At 38.6% G+C, this 15484-nt stretch overlaps 1 protein-coding gene across 1 annotated transcript; it reads right to left on the reverse strand.

Annotated features, from left to right (window-relative positions):
- Positions 1 to 7586: 7586 nt before the first annotated feature.
- Positions 7587 to 13596, reverse strand: got1l1 (glutamic-oxaloacetic transaminase 1 like 1). The gene is made up of 8 exons (XM_034596238.1): positions 13330 to 13596; positions 11837 to 12018; positions 11453 to 11570; positions 10012 to 10229; positions 9751 to 9901; positions 9036 to 9201; positions 8713 to 8855; positions 7587 to 8151 (listed from the first exon to the last, which is right to left on the reverse strand). The coding sequence occupies exons 1-8, from the start codon at positions 13532 to 13534 to the stop codon at positions 8012 to 8014; spliced, it is 1323 nt and encodes a 440-aa protein (XP_034452129.1). The 5' UTR covers positions 13535 to 13596; the 3' UTR covers positions 7587 to 8011.
- Positions 13597 to 15484: the final 1888 nt, after the last annotated feature.

Consider the following 15484-nt stretch of genomic DNA (forward strand, 5'->3'; position numbering starts at 1 on the left):
GGCGCACTGGAACATTCAACACACTGGCAATACAATGATTAAGAAATATGTGCTTTAGTTAAGATAAGAGAAGATAATCTTATATTCATCCCACAATGGGGAAATTTACGATGTTACAGCAGCAGTCAAAAATACACAAGAGTAAATAATAGAAAATAAATAAGCAATACTTATAATTGCAGGGAAATGTAAAAAAACAAAACATAGTATTATTATTTAAAAATATATAAATTTAATAAAAACTAGTAGATACAGAGTAAAAACAGAATATATACTATGTGAGAATATATACAGTGGAATGGATTGCACATAAGCCATTGAAGTTTTCTGGATTTGAATTCTGTGTTTTGATATTTGTTTGCATTCTGAGTTCTTTGTTCCTGTTTTATTTTGAAATTCCACTCTTTCTGTCTCTCTTGCTATACTTCCTGTCTTTGTTCTGTTTCCCGCCGGATTGTCTGCACCTTATGTATATTACTTGTGTTCAACCGTCCCTGCCTCCCATATTCCCTTTGTCGGGTCTGTTCACGTTTCCTAGTGTTTCAGATTCTCTCACCATCGTCACTTTACTTTGTTATTTCGCATTAGTGACTTTTTTTGCGGAGCTTTGGATTTTCAGTGGGTCTACCTGTCTTCCAGTGACTGTAAGTCTGTTTACTTAACTAAACATTTTTTATTTGCTGTTAAGTCCGTCATCAGCATCCAGGTCCTACAAACAATAAACCCTGACAATAGCGTCTGTTGTGCAAAGTTGCAAAACAGTAAAAATACAACAAAAGAATAAAATGCAAGAACAATATAGCAAGTCAAATCAATGGAATAAAATAGGTCAGATTAAAATTAAAATTGGATAAAGAGAATGCTAAGCTCAGCTCCACTGGCAGCAGGCTGTTCCAGAGTCGAGGACTCAAATGCAACCTCCCCCGTCATTCTTTGCCATCACTCGGTTATAAACTAAAGACGGGAACTGTGTTTTTTGCACATACATTCACTTACGTTGAATTTACAGTTCAAGCATCAGATGCAATATTTGATCATCGTGTTCTCTCTATGGGATAATGAGCAACATTCATTTTGTTCTATGGGATATCAAAGCTAATGTGAAATAGCTCAGACTGGCTGTATACAGCTTCATGTACATTTTCTGTAATGAGCTCTTTTCAGACATGAACAAAGGAAAATGTCTTGAAAACTGTGTCCTGACATTTTCTTGAGTTTGCTTTTACAAATGTAGAACGCAGCAGGAGATTGTTCAAATCCGACATGTTCAAAAGAACATCAACATTTCAGTTCCATTCAGGCGAGGGGTTTTGTCTGGGTTAAACATGCAGTAGGCAGGACATGACATAGCCTATACATTGTGCAGCATCTTTGTTAATACTGCAGCAAATGGGCTTATTGTTAAGTGTATTGTATAAGTCCTTATTGTTTGTAGGTCTCGTCTTTCCGGGTTGACATCTTCGTCTGCGTCATGGCTCCTCTTTTTCATCCGGAGATATTTGTCTTCTTCCAGTTTTGTGTAGGTCTGTGTGTCAGAAACGTCATTAACACGTCCATTACTTGTTTGTTGTGAACCTTTCAGACCTTCTTCTGTATCCCCACATGGTCTCATTAGGACATTGTACTGGGGGGCCAGCAGGAAGCAACTGACTGACAATTTCAGGAAACTGTCTGGACTTCAGTGAATGTCTAAAAGCAGCTATACGTTGGTAAATTGGATACTATTCCTTCCTTATTCCTCAACACTTTTTCTTTTAAGTTCTACCCTTGTGAACAATTGTTAAAGCAACTAAAAAAGTCAAGATTAAAATAAGACAACTAACTAACTTACCAAGGTATAACTGCAGTGCAGGACTTGTGATCACGAAATCAAACTCGGACACTTGACAGCACAACTTCACGGCTTAACAACTCTTCACAGTAAAGCATTGCCTTGTACCCCAGTAGATGGTGTTGTGAGGTGTCATCAGACGATGTTTCAAGTATTTTGAGACAACTTGTCTCGAAGGTCAAACACAGAGTGATGAAAACAAAACTTCAGACCCTGAGTTATACAGAGGAAGATGTCACAATGAGTCACCATGGTGTATTTGTCATATCTGCATACAGCTTTACATTGCAATCAATGTTTCAACTGTCATGGTCCATGAACCTTGAAAGACACATATCTTCCTGTATCTGTTTGGTTTTTATCTAACATGCTTTTGATTGAACAGATTTCAAGGTTATTTACAGGTCCTTGAAGATCAATGTTACTGGTGATCCTCTGACGAGTGACTGCCTTGTGAGAGAAGCTACAAGTGTTTATTTATAAACTAAAGCTTAAAACCTACTTCTTCAGCCTACCTTCTAATTAAGTGTGTTTTATATTGATAATATTGGTAAATATTTGTATCCCCTTTACTTTTCATCATTCATTATTTTTATTTTAGCTTTTAAATTCTATTCTATGATATTTCATTGTCAGCATTTTTATTTGTTTAGTCTTATTCTTGGCTCATCTTTCAAATGTGAAGCCTTTAAAACTGCATTAACCTGCAAGGTGATATACAAATCAAGTTTGATGGATTGACGGATTGATGACATTTGGCACAGACATACAGTACAAAATCTTGTGACCCCTCACTTAAACTAAAGACATTCCCATCAGACTCTGACTTATGTCAGTTCCAAAAGCACTTAATAAAATGTGAATTCATGGCCATCTATAGATGAGAAGATCCTTTACTCAGAACAAATGGCTATAAGATGGCAGGGAAAAGTCAGAGGCTAAGATTGATCTTCTGAGGAAAACTGGTGAATGCAGTGTTAGACATATCATCTAAACTAAAGACCAAATATAGGTTCAAAGATGTTGAATGTTGGTATTGTCATCACTGATGGCAATGATGGATTTCCAAAACTATGGAAACTAAGGTCGCACTCAGCAGAGCGCATATCCACACTAAGGTTCAACAGTCCCTTTAAATTCAATCAAGCTAGACCAAATTGCACACACGCACCAGTGCCCTAAATATGCCAGATTTTTGTCATCAAGATCCATGATTTTTTTCTCAGTATATAGAAACTGGTGAACATTTAAAAAAAATGCCATATCTTGCAATGTTAAATACAGTGAGAAAAAAATATCCTGGATCCACCCCAAAATTGTTTGGATTATTTCTTTGCCCATGTTCCATCCTTTCACTAAATGTTGGTGTAAATATGTTTGATAAAACATAACCTCCTTTACACAGAACTGATTCACACACCTCGCATCCATCTGTTGACGTCTCCTTACAATAGGCCACACCTGAATAAAGTGTTTTAGAGCCACACAGTAAAAACGTTTCAGTTCACCGTGCGTCATAAACATCCGCTAGTGCCCTTCTAACGTATGACTAAGCAGCAATAACATTTAACAGGATTTGACAACGAAGTCATTTATGTGAAAGTATTTCATGAACTGGAAGTTCCTGTGTTATTTCTACTCCACTTGAATAGAATGATGCTTTCATAGAATTATTTGACAGTAATTGTAATTTTCTTGTTGCTGATGGCTTGTCTTCACTTAGTATGAGTTATGGCTTTAATCAGTGATCACTGTCAGATAGCACAGTGTTCTTGGAGACAAAAGATACACCTGAAAGCCTTTACTGCTGTCGCAGTGAGAGGCTGATCTGCGTCCTCTCTGTTGAACCCCATGTGCTAAATCTACTGCCTTCATTGGCACCTCGCTGTGACAAGTTAAACGATCAATTATTTATACTTGACAATCATGTGATTACACATTCACAGTCCAGGTTATAATCGATGTAGCTGCTTGATAGAGTCGTGATGAAGAGAGGATCCGCAGATCAGAATAGCTTTGTGACGCTATCGCGCTGCTAACACTGACAAGAGTTAGTTAGCGATGTCAGGAGCTTATATCAATATGCTGATTAGCATGTATCATGTTTAGCATTAACAGTTTAGCATGTTGGCATGGTAGCATTTGCTCAGTAACATCAAACACAACATCTTAAGCTGTATGTTATTTAAAAAAAGAAAAAGTAGTATTTAGCCATGAACAAAAGCACTGGGTAGAATAAAATGTTTTCCTAATTTTCAGTTGTTTTGAGACATTTACTCTGGACCAAAGTCTGACTAGACATCGGACAGACATTATCAACCATTGAGCAAATAATGAATACAACTTTCTAATTGTCATGATTCTAACCCTGTGTTGAACATTTGAAAGACTTATTTGTGTTGGACCAAGGAGACCTTTTGGATTTCTGATGTGTTGATTTTTTTTATTGGACTCATTGTGTTTATGGACTTTGACTTTGATGTTTTCCTTGTGTTGATTTTCTGGATTTAAATCTTTGTATTTTGAGTTTATTAATTCCAGTCACATTTTGAAACTTCTTTCCTTGTGTGTCCCTCTTATTTCACTTCCTGTCTTTGTTTGGTTTGTTTGTCTGATGACGACCTGCCCCGCTTTCATTAGCTTCACATGTGTCTTGTTAACTTTGTGTATTTAGTCTGTGTTTCTCTTTGCTCTGGGCCAGTTTGTCTTGTCAGTTTTTCCTTAGTTCATTAGTAAGTTTTCCAGTGTTTTTTCTAGTGATTTTCCTTGTGTGTTTTGCCAACTTCAGCTTTCTTGACGTTGCCTTCGGACTTTTGAGTTTTTGGATTCTACTGTCAACTTACTCGTGAGTCAAAATTAAAACTGCTCCTTGGATTTGTCTTTGTTTTACATCTGCATTTGTTCCTCTATGTAACACTAATATGAATTCTGTCAAAGAATTTATACATTTGATGACTTCCTTACCTCCACAAAGGAGGTGTTTGTCTGTTAGTTAGTTAGTTCGTTAGCGGGATTACACAAAACCTGCTCAACTAATTTCTGTAACATTTTGTGGAGGGGTGGGGCCTGACCCAAGCAAGGATCAGTGACATATTGTAGCGGATATGGATAAATGGGCAGAACCAGCATTTTTTCCCCCACTTTCTTCCACATGGCAAGACACCGTTTTAGCCTTGGCGGAGGTATGTGCACTCCAAAGGCCTTCATAAATCATTGAATTTGTATTTATTATATTTTATATTCATGTATATCTCAGGTATAAGCCACTGACAAGAACATGTTTTGGGTTTTATCCCTTTGATTGGTCAAACAGGTGAACCACAATCATAGAAGATTTTCTAAAAATCTTCATAGCAAATTAACCCTCATAACTTCATGGATCAATGTGAGAGACATATTCATTTATTAATAGTGAGACCGGAGAAGGGAGCGAGGAAAAAAAAGCTCTTAATTAGTTAATTTATGAAATGTAATAGTTCTATTTGTCATAATTAAATTTTGGGGTTTCTATAGATTTATATATATATAAATCTATAGAATACAGATTATATATACAATGTATGTATGTAATCGTTTTATTTGTTATGAATCTGAATGATTTCTGAGAACGGCTTTTATTAGCTGAAAGGCAACCAACCCTTTTCTCTTATTTAACTTTGTTATTTTGCAGTCTGTGTAAATTCAGCTTATTTGGGCAACCCTCTTTATTCTTGTATTAGGGGAAATATTAGGAATCATGTCCACAATTTATCCCAAAACATGAAGCCTGTGATCCGAGCAAATATCTGCCGACACTGTGTACAGGTAAGCATGCCCAGATGCAAATCAAAGGGCTCTAGACAACATCTAATGGCTCAGTGTATGTGATGAGACTGTGAAGGTTGATGCTGATTATCCTCATTGTTCACCGTAGGTCACTAAAATGAAAAGAGTGAACACACTGGCTCCATGTCGCAACCTGTTTCTCAGAACTAAACAACGTGCAGCGATAATGGTGACATACTCACAAATGAAAGGAAGGCTCCAGGGATATATAGTTAGATAAAAAGCATGTGTTTAAAAAATCTTTAACAAAAACAAGAAAATAATCCATTACTGTCAGATGTGCTTATAGAGAAGAGGATTTCTCTGAGATTTCAGAAAATCATTTTCTGTTTAATACATTCATATCATTTGGAAATGTTTATTTTGACCATGTGACAATAAAAGCTCCATATAATTTATTATGAATCAGAATTCTTTACAGATGAAATAATACTCTGAGATGCAGCCAAGAAAATATATCTTATATATATATATATATGGTTTGATTTCTTATGTCAATGGTGCAGTCGTGCACTTACACATGAGCCTGTTGGATGAAGAGAAATTCTTAATGTGTGGCTAAAAATACTTTGGTCGCATTATTGAGCTGTGGTATCTAAAAAGAATCCAACCTGATAAGAAATGCCTTGAGCTTATGAATAGAAAAATCTCAAATGTTTGCACCAGAGTGCATCAGACTCACTTGAGAGAAGCAGTGACAGTGTTTTAGTCAATGTTGCTTATCCAGCTGAACTATTAAGTGCACATGTTTTCAATACGTTTGAGATTTCTCTGCCTGCTGTTCACTGTAACCTTGAAAGGAATGCATGCAGCATCCTTTTTGCTTTGAACGCAGCAACCAATATACGGCTGCTTGTCTGAGGCTTATCCCTCTAAAGGTTACCCTTGGGCCTCTGATAAGCTCTTGATTCACATTATATTAGATAGTGCTGGTTTCTGCAGAGCCTGTAGTTTCTAACAATATCCAGAGTATATAGCCACAGAAAATATTATAACGTCTCTAAATTCACAAATTTAGAGACGTTTCACAAGTCAGTTTAACATGGAATGACTTTAAAATGACACATCTATAGCATTAATCACATTAACAAGCCCAATATATACACAAAGGAACATTTTTATAGGAATAGACTGTGTTGCTGAGAGTTTAATGATAAGTTTGATACCACTCTTTGTTAAATACAGTATGCTACAGCCAGGGGCCTCTTAGCTTAGCATTAATGTATTCTGTAAGACTGAACACAGTGGGGAATGGCTGGAGTCCTAGTGTCCATGGTGTTGAGAGGTGCATATAGTTGTGCTGAGTACTCAAATAATTGTCTCCCATCCTGATGAAAATACCTATGATGGATACATGTGCTCACATACAGGGGTCCTGGTTTAGGGGTTTGAAAATGTGGCCTTTCTGTCTGCACAGGTCAATGGGTCTGAACCATAAACTGTATATAAAGATGGATGACACATCTTCACTTCCTCCCATTGTACAAAAATGAATCCAAAATATCGCTGATACAGATTTTGAGGTCATTTGCAGCCAGAGTCATGGAGCTGCAGTATCGAGGTCCTGCTTGTACATGCGCGTCCAGACGTTTTACCTTCAAACTTATCAGAAATATTTGCACTTGAACAAACATTAGAGCTATTCCTAAAATGACAGAAACCATGTCTGAGTAAAATTTGATTTTTAGTTTGGTCCATGTATATATGTTAACATGCAGGAGGTGGAGTTTATGACCAATACTGCATCCAGCCACCAGGGGGCAATTCAGATGATTTGGCTTCACTTTTGAGGAGCTGTCATGGTGTCTATCTTTATATACAGTCTATGGTCTGGACCGCCTCTCAACCAGGGTTAAACACGGGTATAGACGCTGCCTAACTTACGTAAACTGAAATAGAGATTGCAAATTGACAATTACAGGATTTTTTTGGTATTAAAGCAACCAGAAGAAGCATGTTCATAGAATTATACAAGTGGTGGCTGTTGCATTTTGTCACCTTTGCCAATCTGCTAAACTAACCAGCTGATGGCTGTAGCTGTAGAGATTTTACCATATGAAAATGAAATGTCAAAAACTGAGGAGGAACATTTGCCAAAAACAATCACAGCACATTTTGTTGAAGGGTCAGGTCTATTTCACAGTTACTAATGACTGGACTTCTATCATCAAAAGTCAGCGGAGGTTCAATATGCAATCATTCTCCTTTGTTAACTACAACTATCGTAACAACATTTACTTTGTGATTGCCACAGCTGTAATAATAATTACAGGAAACAGAGTATTTCATTATTTGACTGAAGCCTGAAAGCCCCTGTGACACAGATTTCAGATCTTGATTTCAAAAGCCATGTGATCATGGTGAAGTGGTCATGGCCAGATGGATGGACTCAGATATATACTTCAGGTTACGGCCGTTGATTGCGCTCACATTCAGACAGCCACTGGGAAGGAGGTTCACATGTCTCCTCTTTGTCAGAAATTCCACCTGCTGATCTAAAGCGGACCAAAAAAACACAAGAAGTACAGAGAACACTCAGAGGTTGTTAAGATAATATTTCTGTTGCTTCATTGGAGAACACTGGTCTTATTTAAACAAAATTCCATCTGGAATAAGAATGGCAGTAAAATAATCATATGATTAGCAATTGTATCTAATGTTGATAAATCAGAGACTGTAAAACATCTGTAGGATGCCAAGATCATGAATATTCATTTACAGTAAACTGATTACTGTTAAAGCATGTGATTTTCAGACATAAAGTAAACCAAACATATTTTGGAACTGTTTATAGAGTGCAATAATCATATTCTATTAAAACACAGCCAGAATATCCAGCCTTGATTCTGTTCAAAATTATGAATACATAATAATGCACTCCACATTCCAGTTTTTGATTTTTAAAGGAGGTAACAGAGGAGATGAGAAAAGCAGCAGAGAAAGTCGTCATGAATATCAGACATGTGTTCCGTAATGCTGTCAATCACTTGCTATAGATTATTAGAAAAACAGCCCTTCAAATATTCACAATATGTCAGAAATAGTTGGCTCCTCACCATTCAAGCCTGTACAACAGTAGAGTCCACCTTGTTGGGTCAGGTGGTCCCAGCAGCCTGGAGTTCCCAGAAGCCTCAGCTTCTCTCTCAAAATGTCTCTGATCAGCTTACTTCTCTCAACCATGCGCTTAACTTCTCCCTGCCTGGGGGACAATAATCACATCAAATGCTAAGGACACTGGCAGTTTAACTTTGTGTGCATGAAGGAATCGCTCAAGCAGTCCAGCTATCATTTCGTACATCTACTGATACAGTAGTGATGCTACTGTCCAGGCCACATTTTTCAAATAGCAGATAATTCATGTGCATGGAGCATGACTCACCATTCAGCAAGATGGGCTGGGTTACTGAGCACAGTGGCGACGACATCTGCTCCTCCCACAGACGGCCGGGCCCATAGTGACCTAACTAATTTGACAGCTTGAGACTGCAGAGATAACAGGAGGGACCTCTGCTTCAACACGCACAGGAGGTGACCCACAGCCTCACCTGGGAAAGGTTAAGAACAAGAAGAGGAGCCAGGTGCAAAGAAACACTTTTTTTCCAGTTGCATTACTTTAATTCTGCTGAAAATAAATTGGCTGAGAAAATGAAATAAGCCACTCGGTTCTGGGCAAGTGAATAGAGGGTCACTGAGACACAAGCAAAAAGCAAAGAGCTGATCTGCCTAATGATGAGTTACATGAGGCAGATGCAGAGCTCTCTCTCTCTCTCTCAAGAGAGCAATTACTTTAAGGCAACAGAAAACGTGACTTATATGAGCATGTGCCTTCTGTGGAACATTCAGTAAGACAAACATGAACATACAATGCTGCTCTCGTCTATTTTATGCAATGATAAAACTATCTGACTGTGCAAATAATAATAAAAGAGGTAAGATTGATTAACAGTTTTGAATTGTACTTGGTGTTGATTTAAGGTCACAGATTACAGACTTAATTTGTAGTATGGGCTAGTTTTGCCAAGTGGAGTTCCTATGGCCATAAGAACAAACACATTAATCCTTGCAATCAGATGTATTTTTAGTATTACTCTTACCGTAAAGGCCAAAGCAGTGGGAGAAGGACTGAGCACAAAGGAGCTCCATGCCTTGGGATGCACAGAGCTGTACAGGCCAGGCATCCCGCTTAAAATCTCCATAGCAGAGCCCCTGAGCAGGCAGCAAGAGGAAAGGGAAGAGCCTACGCCTCTGTTGAAACAGTGCCAAGACAGCAAAGGATGATCCAAGTAGCAGTTAAAAGCGACTTGTCTGATAAAAATCATTATAGCCTTTGTTAGAGACTGTAAATGTATCGATACCATAATTAGTTGTGTAATCACAGTCCACTGATCCTGAGAGAGATCTGCTCCGGTTGGGTAATGGGCAGACGCTGACAGAACAACAACACTTTGCTCAGGAGCCCCCTCCAGATCCTGCAGAAGCTTCTCCAAACAAATGCACCGCAGCTTATCATCCCAGTAATAATACTGACGGATATCTTGGATCCCCGCTGCCTGGAAGATGCCAGCCAATGAGTCTGCACGGAGGATCAAGTCAAAACATAATATTAGATGTCTAAAGCAGAACAAACTCCTCGAGATACCTTAGCATGTAATTACAGTAAGAGACTACTGTGAGTGAATTTTTTTTTTTTTACTCATTCTTTTTGAAAACTAGGATGGTTCTCAGAAGTGCACATACCTCCACCAAGGCCAAACAGCCCCTTTAAATTCAATCAAGCTGCACCACATTTCACGCACTCAGAAATATTAGTTCCCTAAATATGCCTGATCTTTTTCCCATCATGATCAATGAATTATTTCCTGGGGAAACTGTGACATAAAAATAAACGCCCTTTCTCAATGTTAAAGAAAGTGAAAAAAGTTACTGGATCCACCGAATGATCTGGATTCGCACACAAATGTTACGCGTTCTTCCCTGACTCAGACCACATCCTTTCACCAAATTCTGTGGTTATCTGTCCAAACCCTAAACCTTGTTATTGGGTAAGCTTACTAACAATCCAACCAACCTGCAAACAAACAGGGGTGAAAACATAACCTCCTTGGTGGAGGTAGCAATTCAAATACATCCTTTTTAACCACTGGTCTGAGATGCATTTGTAATGAATGAATTAGTTCTTTAAACTCTTTAAAAAATGCACACCCTCTCCATGATTAGACATTTGTTCTGCATTTTTGAATCTAAAGTGATGCATATAACACATTCTAGAGGCCTTACATTCATGCAGTTCTTCATTATAATGTGTCTTGCACATATTTTCTTTTTTGTTCACAAATCTAGTGAATACACTGTATCTGAGAGGTGTAAAATACTTTCAATGAGTGTTTGTCAAGGGGTCTGTGTGAATTAATGAGCTACTTTCTCTCTGTCTGGAATGAAATCCTTTTGTTGTTGTCTTGTTCATACACTTGTTATTTCCACTTCCAAAATTGTTTACTCTGAAATCTCAGAAAAATGTCTGTTGCTATGGATACAGTAAAATGCTGTGTTATCTGATCATCGGTTCATGTTATTGTGGCATATACACAGAAGTTATGTTCTAATTATGTAGATAACACAATGTGGACGTTTTACTGTGCACACACTGTAATTGCACTCATCAGGTTGATGTGAAATCAGCTGCATTGGCTTATTGATGTTCCATGAGCATAATTCAACGTGTGCCACATCTTAATGCCAATAAACCGGGGGTTGTGTCTTTAGATGCTGTTTACAGGAAGTAGGGTTTTACTCGACCATCGCAAGGGGAGGAGAGGTAGACCGGACCGCACCAAGCAGCACCGAAGCAGTGCCTCAGGAGTTCAGCCCCGAGGCGCACAGCAGCAGTAAAACCGGGGGTCTGGACACCCAACACCTGCAACAACAGCCAATTAACATGAAGAATTAGGTCTAGTTTGTAATATAACTATGATGATGATGAAACACTGCAGAGCTGATCTTGTATTGATTTACTCTGAAGATGAAGCTGAGTGTGAATTCATGATTGACCAGTGAGTCCATGTAATAGGGCTGATTGATTGTATGTGTGGTTAGGGGCCTTATTTATTGCTGCACAGACTGAGTAGTAATCATGCATCTAAGCTATAATTTGTTACAGTATATATGTAAAGCTGAGATTACCCGGCTCTCCATTATAGCCCGGGAGCTCTTCCCCAAAACGGCCTCATTGGCTCGCCTGGTGAATTCTGTTAGCCCAAGAGAAGGTGGATACTCTGGACAAAGGGTGGGATCAGCGCTTAACTGTTGTTTTATTTTCCCAACGAGACGCAGTTGAAAGGTCTTCCCCTCCTCACTGTAGTACTCTGTAAAAGACAGTGAGTGCACAGGTATTATTAAAATTCAACAAGACGCTGTATCGAACGGTGAAAAATCAATCAGGGTGAATCTAACAAGAGAAAGAGAGGTGACAATGAGAGAAAATGTCAGTTTCAAATTCACATTAGATTTTACGTATTCCTGCTGACAATCAAACAAACTAATGGACAGGAGTGATCATAAACCTTTTGGCAGAGGTAACAATCAGGAGTCAAGTTAAACCATTGTGGTCTGGCACAGTTTTTTATCTTAGCTTTTTTTGTTATGTACCATTAGGAAGGCAATATGGTGTTATAATCGGTGGTTTGAGAATTTAGTGAACTGGCATGTACTTCAAGAACACTCAGGTCCACACAGACCCTCCAGCTGCTCCACTTGTTTATCCTTGAAACATATGTGCTGATGCGAGGAAAACACAACCTCCAGGTCTGAAAATGTCCCTTCAGAAATCTGTGGGTGAAATCACATCAACACTTTGTCCCTGTTTTCCAGAAACTATTTCTGGAGCCGCAGCCAAATAAACACATAATTTCCTTATTTAACTAAAAATCTAGTTCACTGTGAATTCTCCCTTAACTTATTATGAGTCATATGTCAAACAAAATGTCCAGAGTGAGTCAGTAATTCAGTGTAAATGACGATAGGTGTTATATGCATTACCACTAGTGATTTCTAACTGATGGAGCCACATTAACTCAAAGCTCTTGAAAGTGTGAACCATGAAATCAAAAGACAGACAGCAACATGTCCTTTTCATACCGGGCAATCAAATTATATCAATAATTATATAAGGATTTCATTTTCATCAATGGCAATATAACAAAATATGTATTGATGCTTATGCATAGTTCAAGCACAGTGAGGAAGTGTAATACATAACTGATCTAGCACAGTTTTGTAAGATGTTTTGTCAAGTGTTTGTCAACAAAGAAGAGTTTAAAATCACAATCTTACCTCAGTCTTCAAACTTAAAGAAATAATAACGTGACATCTGTTGAGATAATTATCAACTTTTTTTTAACTTTTTTTTTCATCTTGATAAAATGTTTGACCATATCGTCCAGCCTATTTCTGAGGAAGTCCACCTGTCTAAAAAGAAATAACAACATTGAGACATTGCCATAATAAAGTGAAGATCGATATGTTATAACATGAAAGTGTTGCTATAAAACCCCCTCCCTCTCTCCCTTCCTCTGCTACTGTTTCCGGGTGGTGCGTCCACAGAAGTAAACATCCAGCAGCGTCATCAGACAGGTCGGGTGTTGGGACTCACCCACAGACTGTAAATAAAGACCCACCTCTCCCTGCCAGGTCCACTCTCCTGGCCTGAGAGTCTCTCTTGAGGGCGGACAGTAGTTTTGAGTCGGGACCATGTTCCGGAGCCGCCGCCGCCGCCGCCGCTGCTGCAGAGTGAGTATTGACCGGTTCGCAGTGATGACCTCCCGGGTCTCCTCCATTTTGCTTGACCCGTTTTTCATCGAGGCCACCGCTGGGTCGACTCATCTTCTCACCCCGCGAGTAACATCCGGCCTTTTGTTTAGACTCCGTTGCCAGGCTACAGCACGCGTCTGGATACTGTCACCTAGGCAACGGTGATGGATGAGTTTGTCCCTCCCTAATTTGCGGGTCTGCTGGTGGGAGTTTACTTTGGTCACAGTGAGCTATCGTCATCAGACAGGACCTGTTATCAGCTCTGGTCGAAAAGACCTCAGCTGTGCTTGCTGTGCTTGTTTTAACACTGAACACAAATCCCAACCCACCAATCTCTGCTCCACATTAACGTGTGTTGTTGGTTACACAACAGGCCTGTAGCATCCTCCTCACATTGATGAAGAGATAGTGTTTGATTCTGCAACAGTGTTTCAGTATGGAAGTAAATCTGTCTCACCAAATTTAAAAGCCTTTGAATTTCCAGCACTAATTTATTTTTATATTTATTGAAAATGTTGTACTTTTGTACGGAATTAAACAGAGAGTAACGTGATTGGCTGAATGTAGGTTCGGTTCAAGCCAGACTCAGTTGCTTTTTCTTGGTATCCGTGGATCTGATCGAATTATATCACGTTGAATATATGTTATTTGAATATTTCAAACCTCGCTTTTTGAAGAGTTGAATTTAGAGGTAAAAAACAAAAACATAATGAAATGCAATCACAATAATACATATTCAATGTAATCAAATTTAACATGCCAAATTATGATCGCAAACTTCAATGTAAAACTTTTCAGATTAAACATCAAGGATTCCGAGGATAAGTGATCGATTGTAGTTCAAACCGAACCAACATTCAGCTGATCACGTTATGCTCCATAGAGGAAAATATTTCAAATACCTAATTTCAATGCAAAAAATTGTGTTAGAAATTCACAGGCTTAAAATTCTAACTCTGGTGAGACATATTTTTGGAGTAAAGGGAGGTTTGAAATATTAAAATAAGGATTGCAAGGATTAAAAAATCGAAAGGCCATTTCCAGATCCCTCATTTCAAGATAAAATATCCAGGATTCCAAGGATAAGCAATCGATTCTGGCTCGTACCAAACCAACATTCAGCCGATCGCGTTACACTCCATTAGTTGAATTCAGAAGGAAAAAAAATCCTAATACATCTTTCCAAAGCAAAACAAAATCACTTCTAGAAATTCAAAGGCTTTTAAATTCCAAAATCTGGTGAAACAGATTTGCTTACATATATCAGGTTAATTAAAATCGACATCAGAAACCGAATTCTATTTATTTCAAAGTAGGTTTTTCATCAAAAGAGGAATTTCCTTTGGTCTTTGGTGCATAAACATGAGCTGGACATATTCACAATATTCTTTTAAGATTTCCTGCTTCCATTTGTTTGATTGAATCATCTCCATACATAGTAGAAGATTTTTTTAATACACCCTGGCATATTTTTACAGATCAAACTTACTTCTATCTTGTGGAATTACATCTCCTCTGTCGTGTTAATGTTGTGTTTCTGCATGTGCCTGTAAACCAAAGCATATTTCTGCACTCAGTTCGAGATAAGGATGAGACAGCCAGCTTCCTCCCCTCTCTCCTCTCTCACTCGACAAGTTATAACAAAATACCACTGTCCCTTTGCGCTCGTGCATCCAGGAAATAGAGCAATTCTCCTGGGCAGGGAATCGAAGGAACAGCCATGTTGTGGGGACAAGACGAGGCGGTGAATCTAACAGTAATCTATAAGACCCAGAATCAAAGTCAACATCTTGCAGCTATTATATTGAGGAGAGGTGCAGCGAGCCAGGCTGTGTAGTTAACTTTACGGAGCTGATAGTCACATGTCGCTGCACTAGATGGCAGTAGATGGCCAAACCAGGCGGTTGGTCTTGTCAATCAGCTGACCTGGAGTAATTCAAGAGACACGCTTTCCTCCGGCCTGATTCATCCACTGTAATATTGCTCCCAATACCTATCATCAGAAAATAAGCCTCATTATGT

This window comes from Hippoglossus hippoglossus, chromosome 9 (assembly GCF_009819705.1).
Source record: "Hippoglossus hippoglossus isolate fHipHip1 chromosome 9, fHipHip1.pri, whole genome shotgun sequence".
Lineage (NCBI taxonomy): Eukaryota > Metazoa > Chordata > Actinopteri > Pleuronectiformes > Pleuronectidae > Hippoglossus > Hippoglossus hippoglossus.

What these genes read in the sequence shown, in the direction of transcription:
- got1l1 (XM_034596238.1), bottom strand. Translation starts at nt 13,534, where the DNA reads ATGAGTCGACCCAGCGGTGGCCTCGATGAAAAACGGGTCAAGCAAAAT. An exon ending in AGTGGACCTGGCAGGGAGAG is followed by an intron (nt 12,019 to 13,329) that starts GTGGGTCTTTAT and finishes TGTCTTTTACAG; the next exon opens with AGTACTACAGTGAGGAGGGG. An exon ending in CCAGCCCATCTTGCTGAATG is followed by an intron (nt 8,856 to 9,035) that starts GTGAGTCATGCT and finishes ATTGTCCCCCAG; the next exon opens with GCAGGGAGAAGTTAAGCGCA.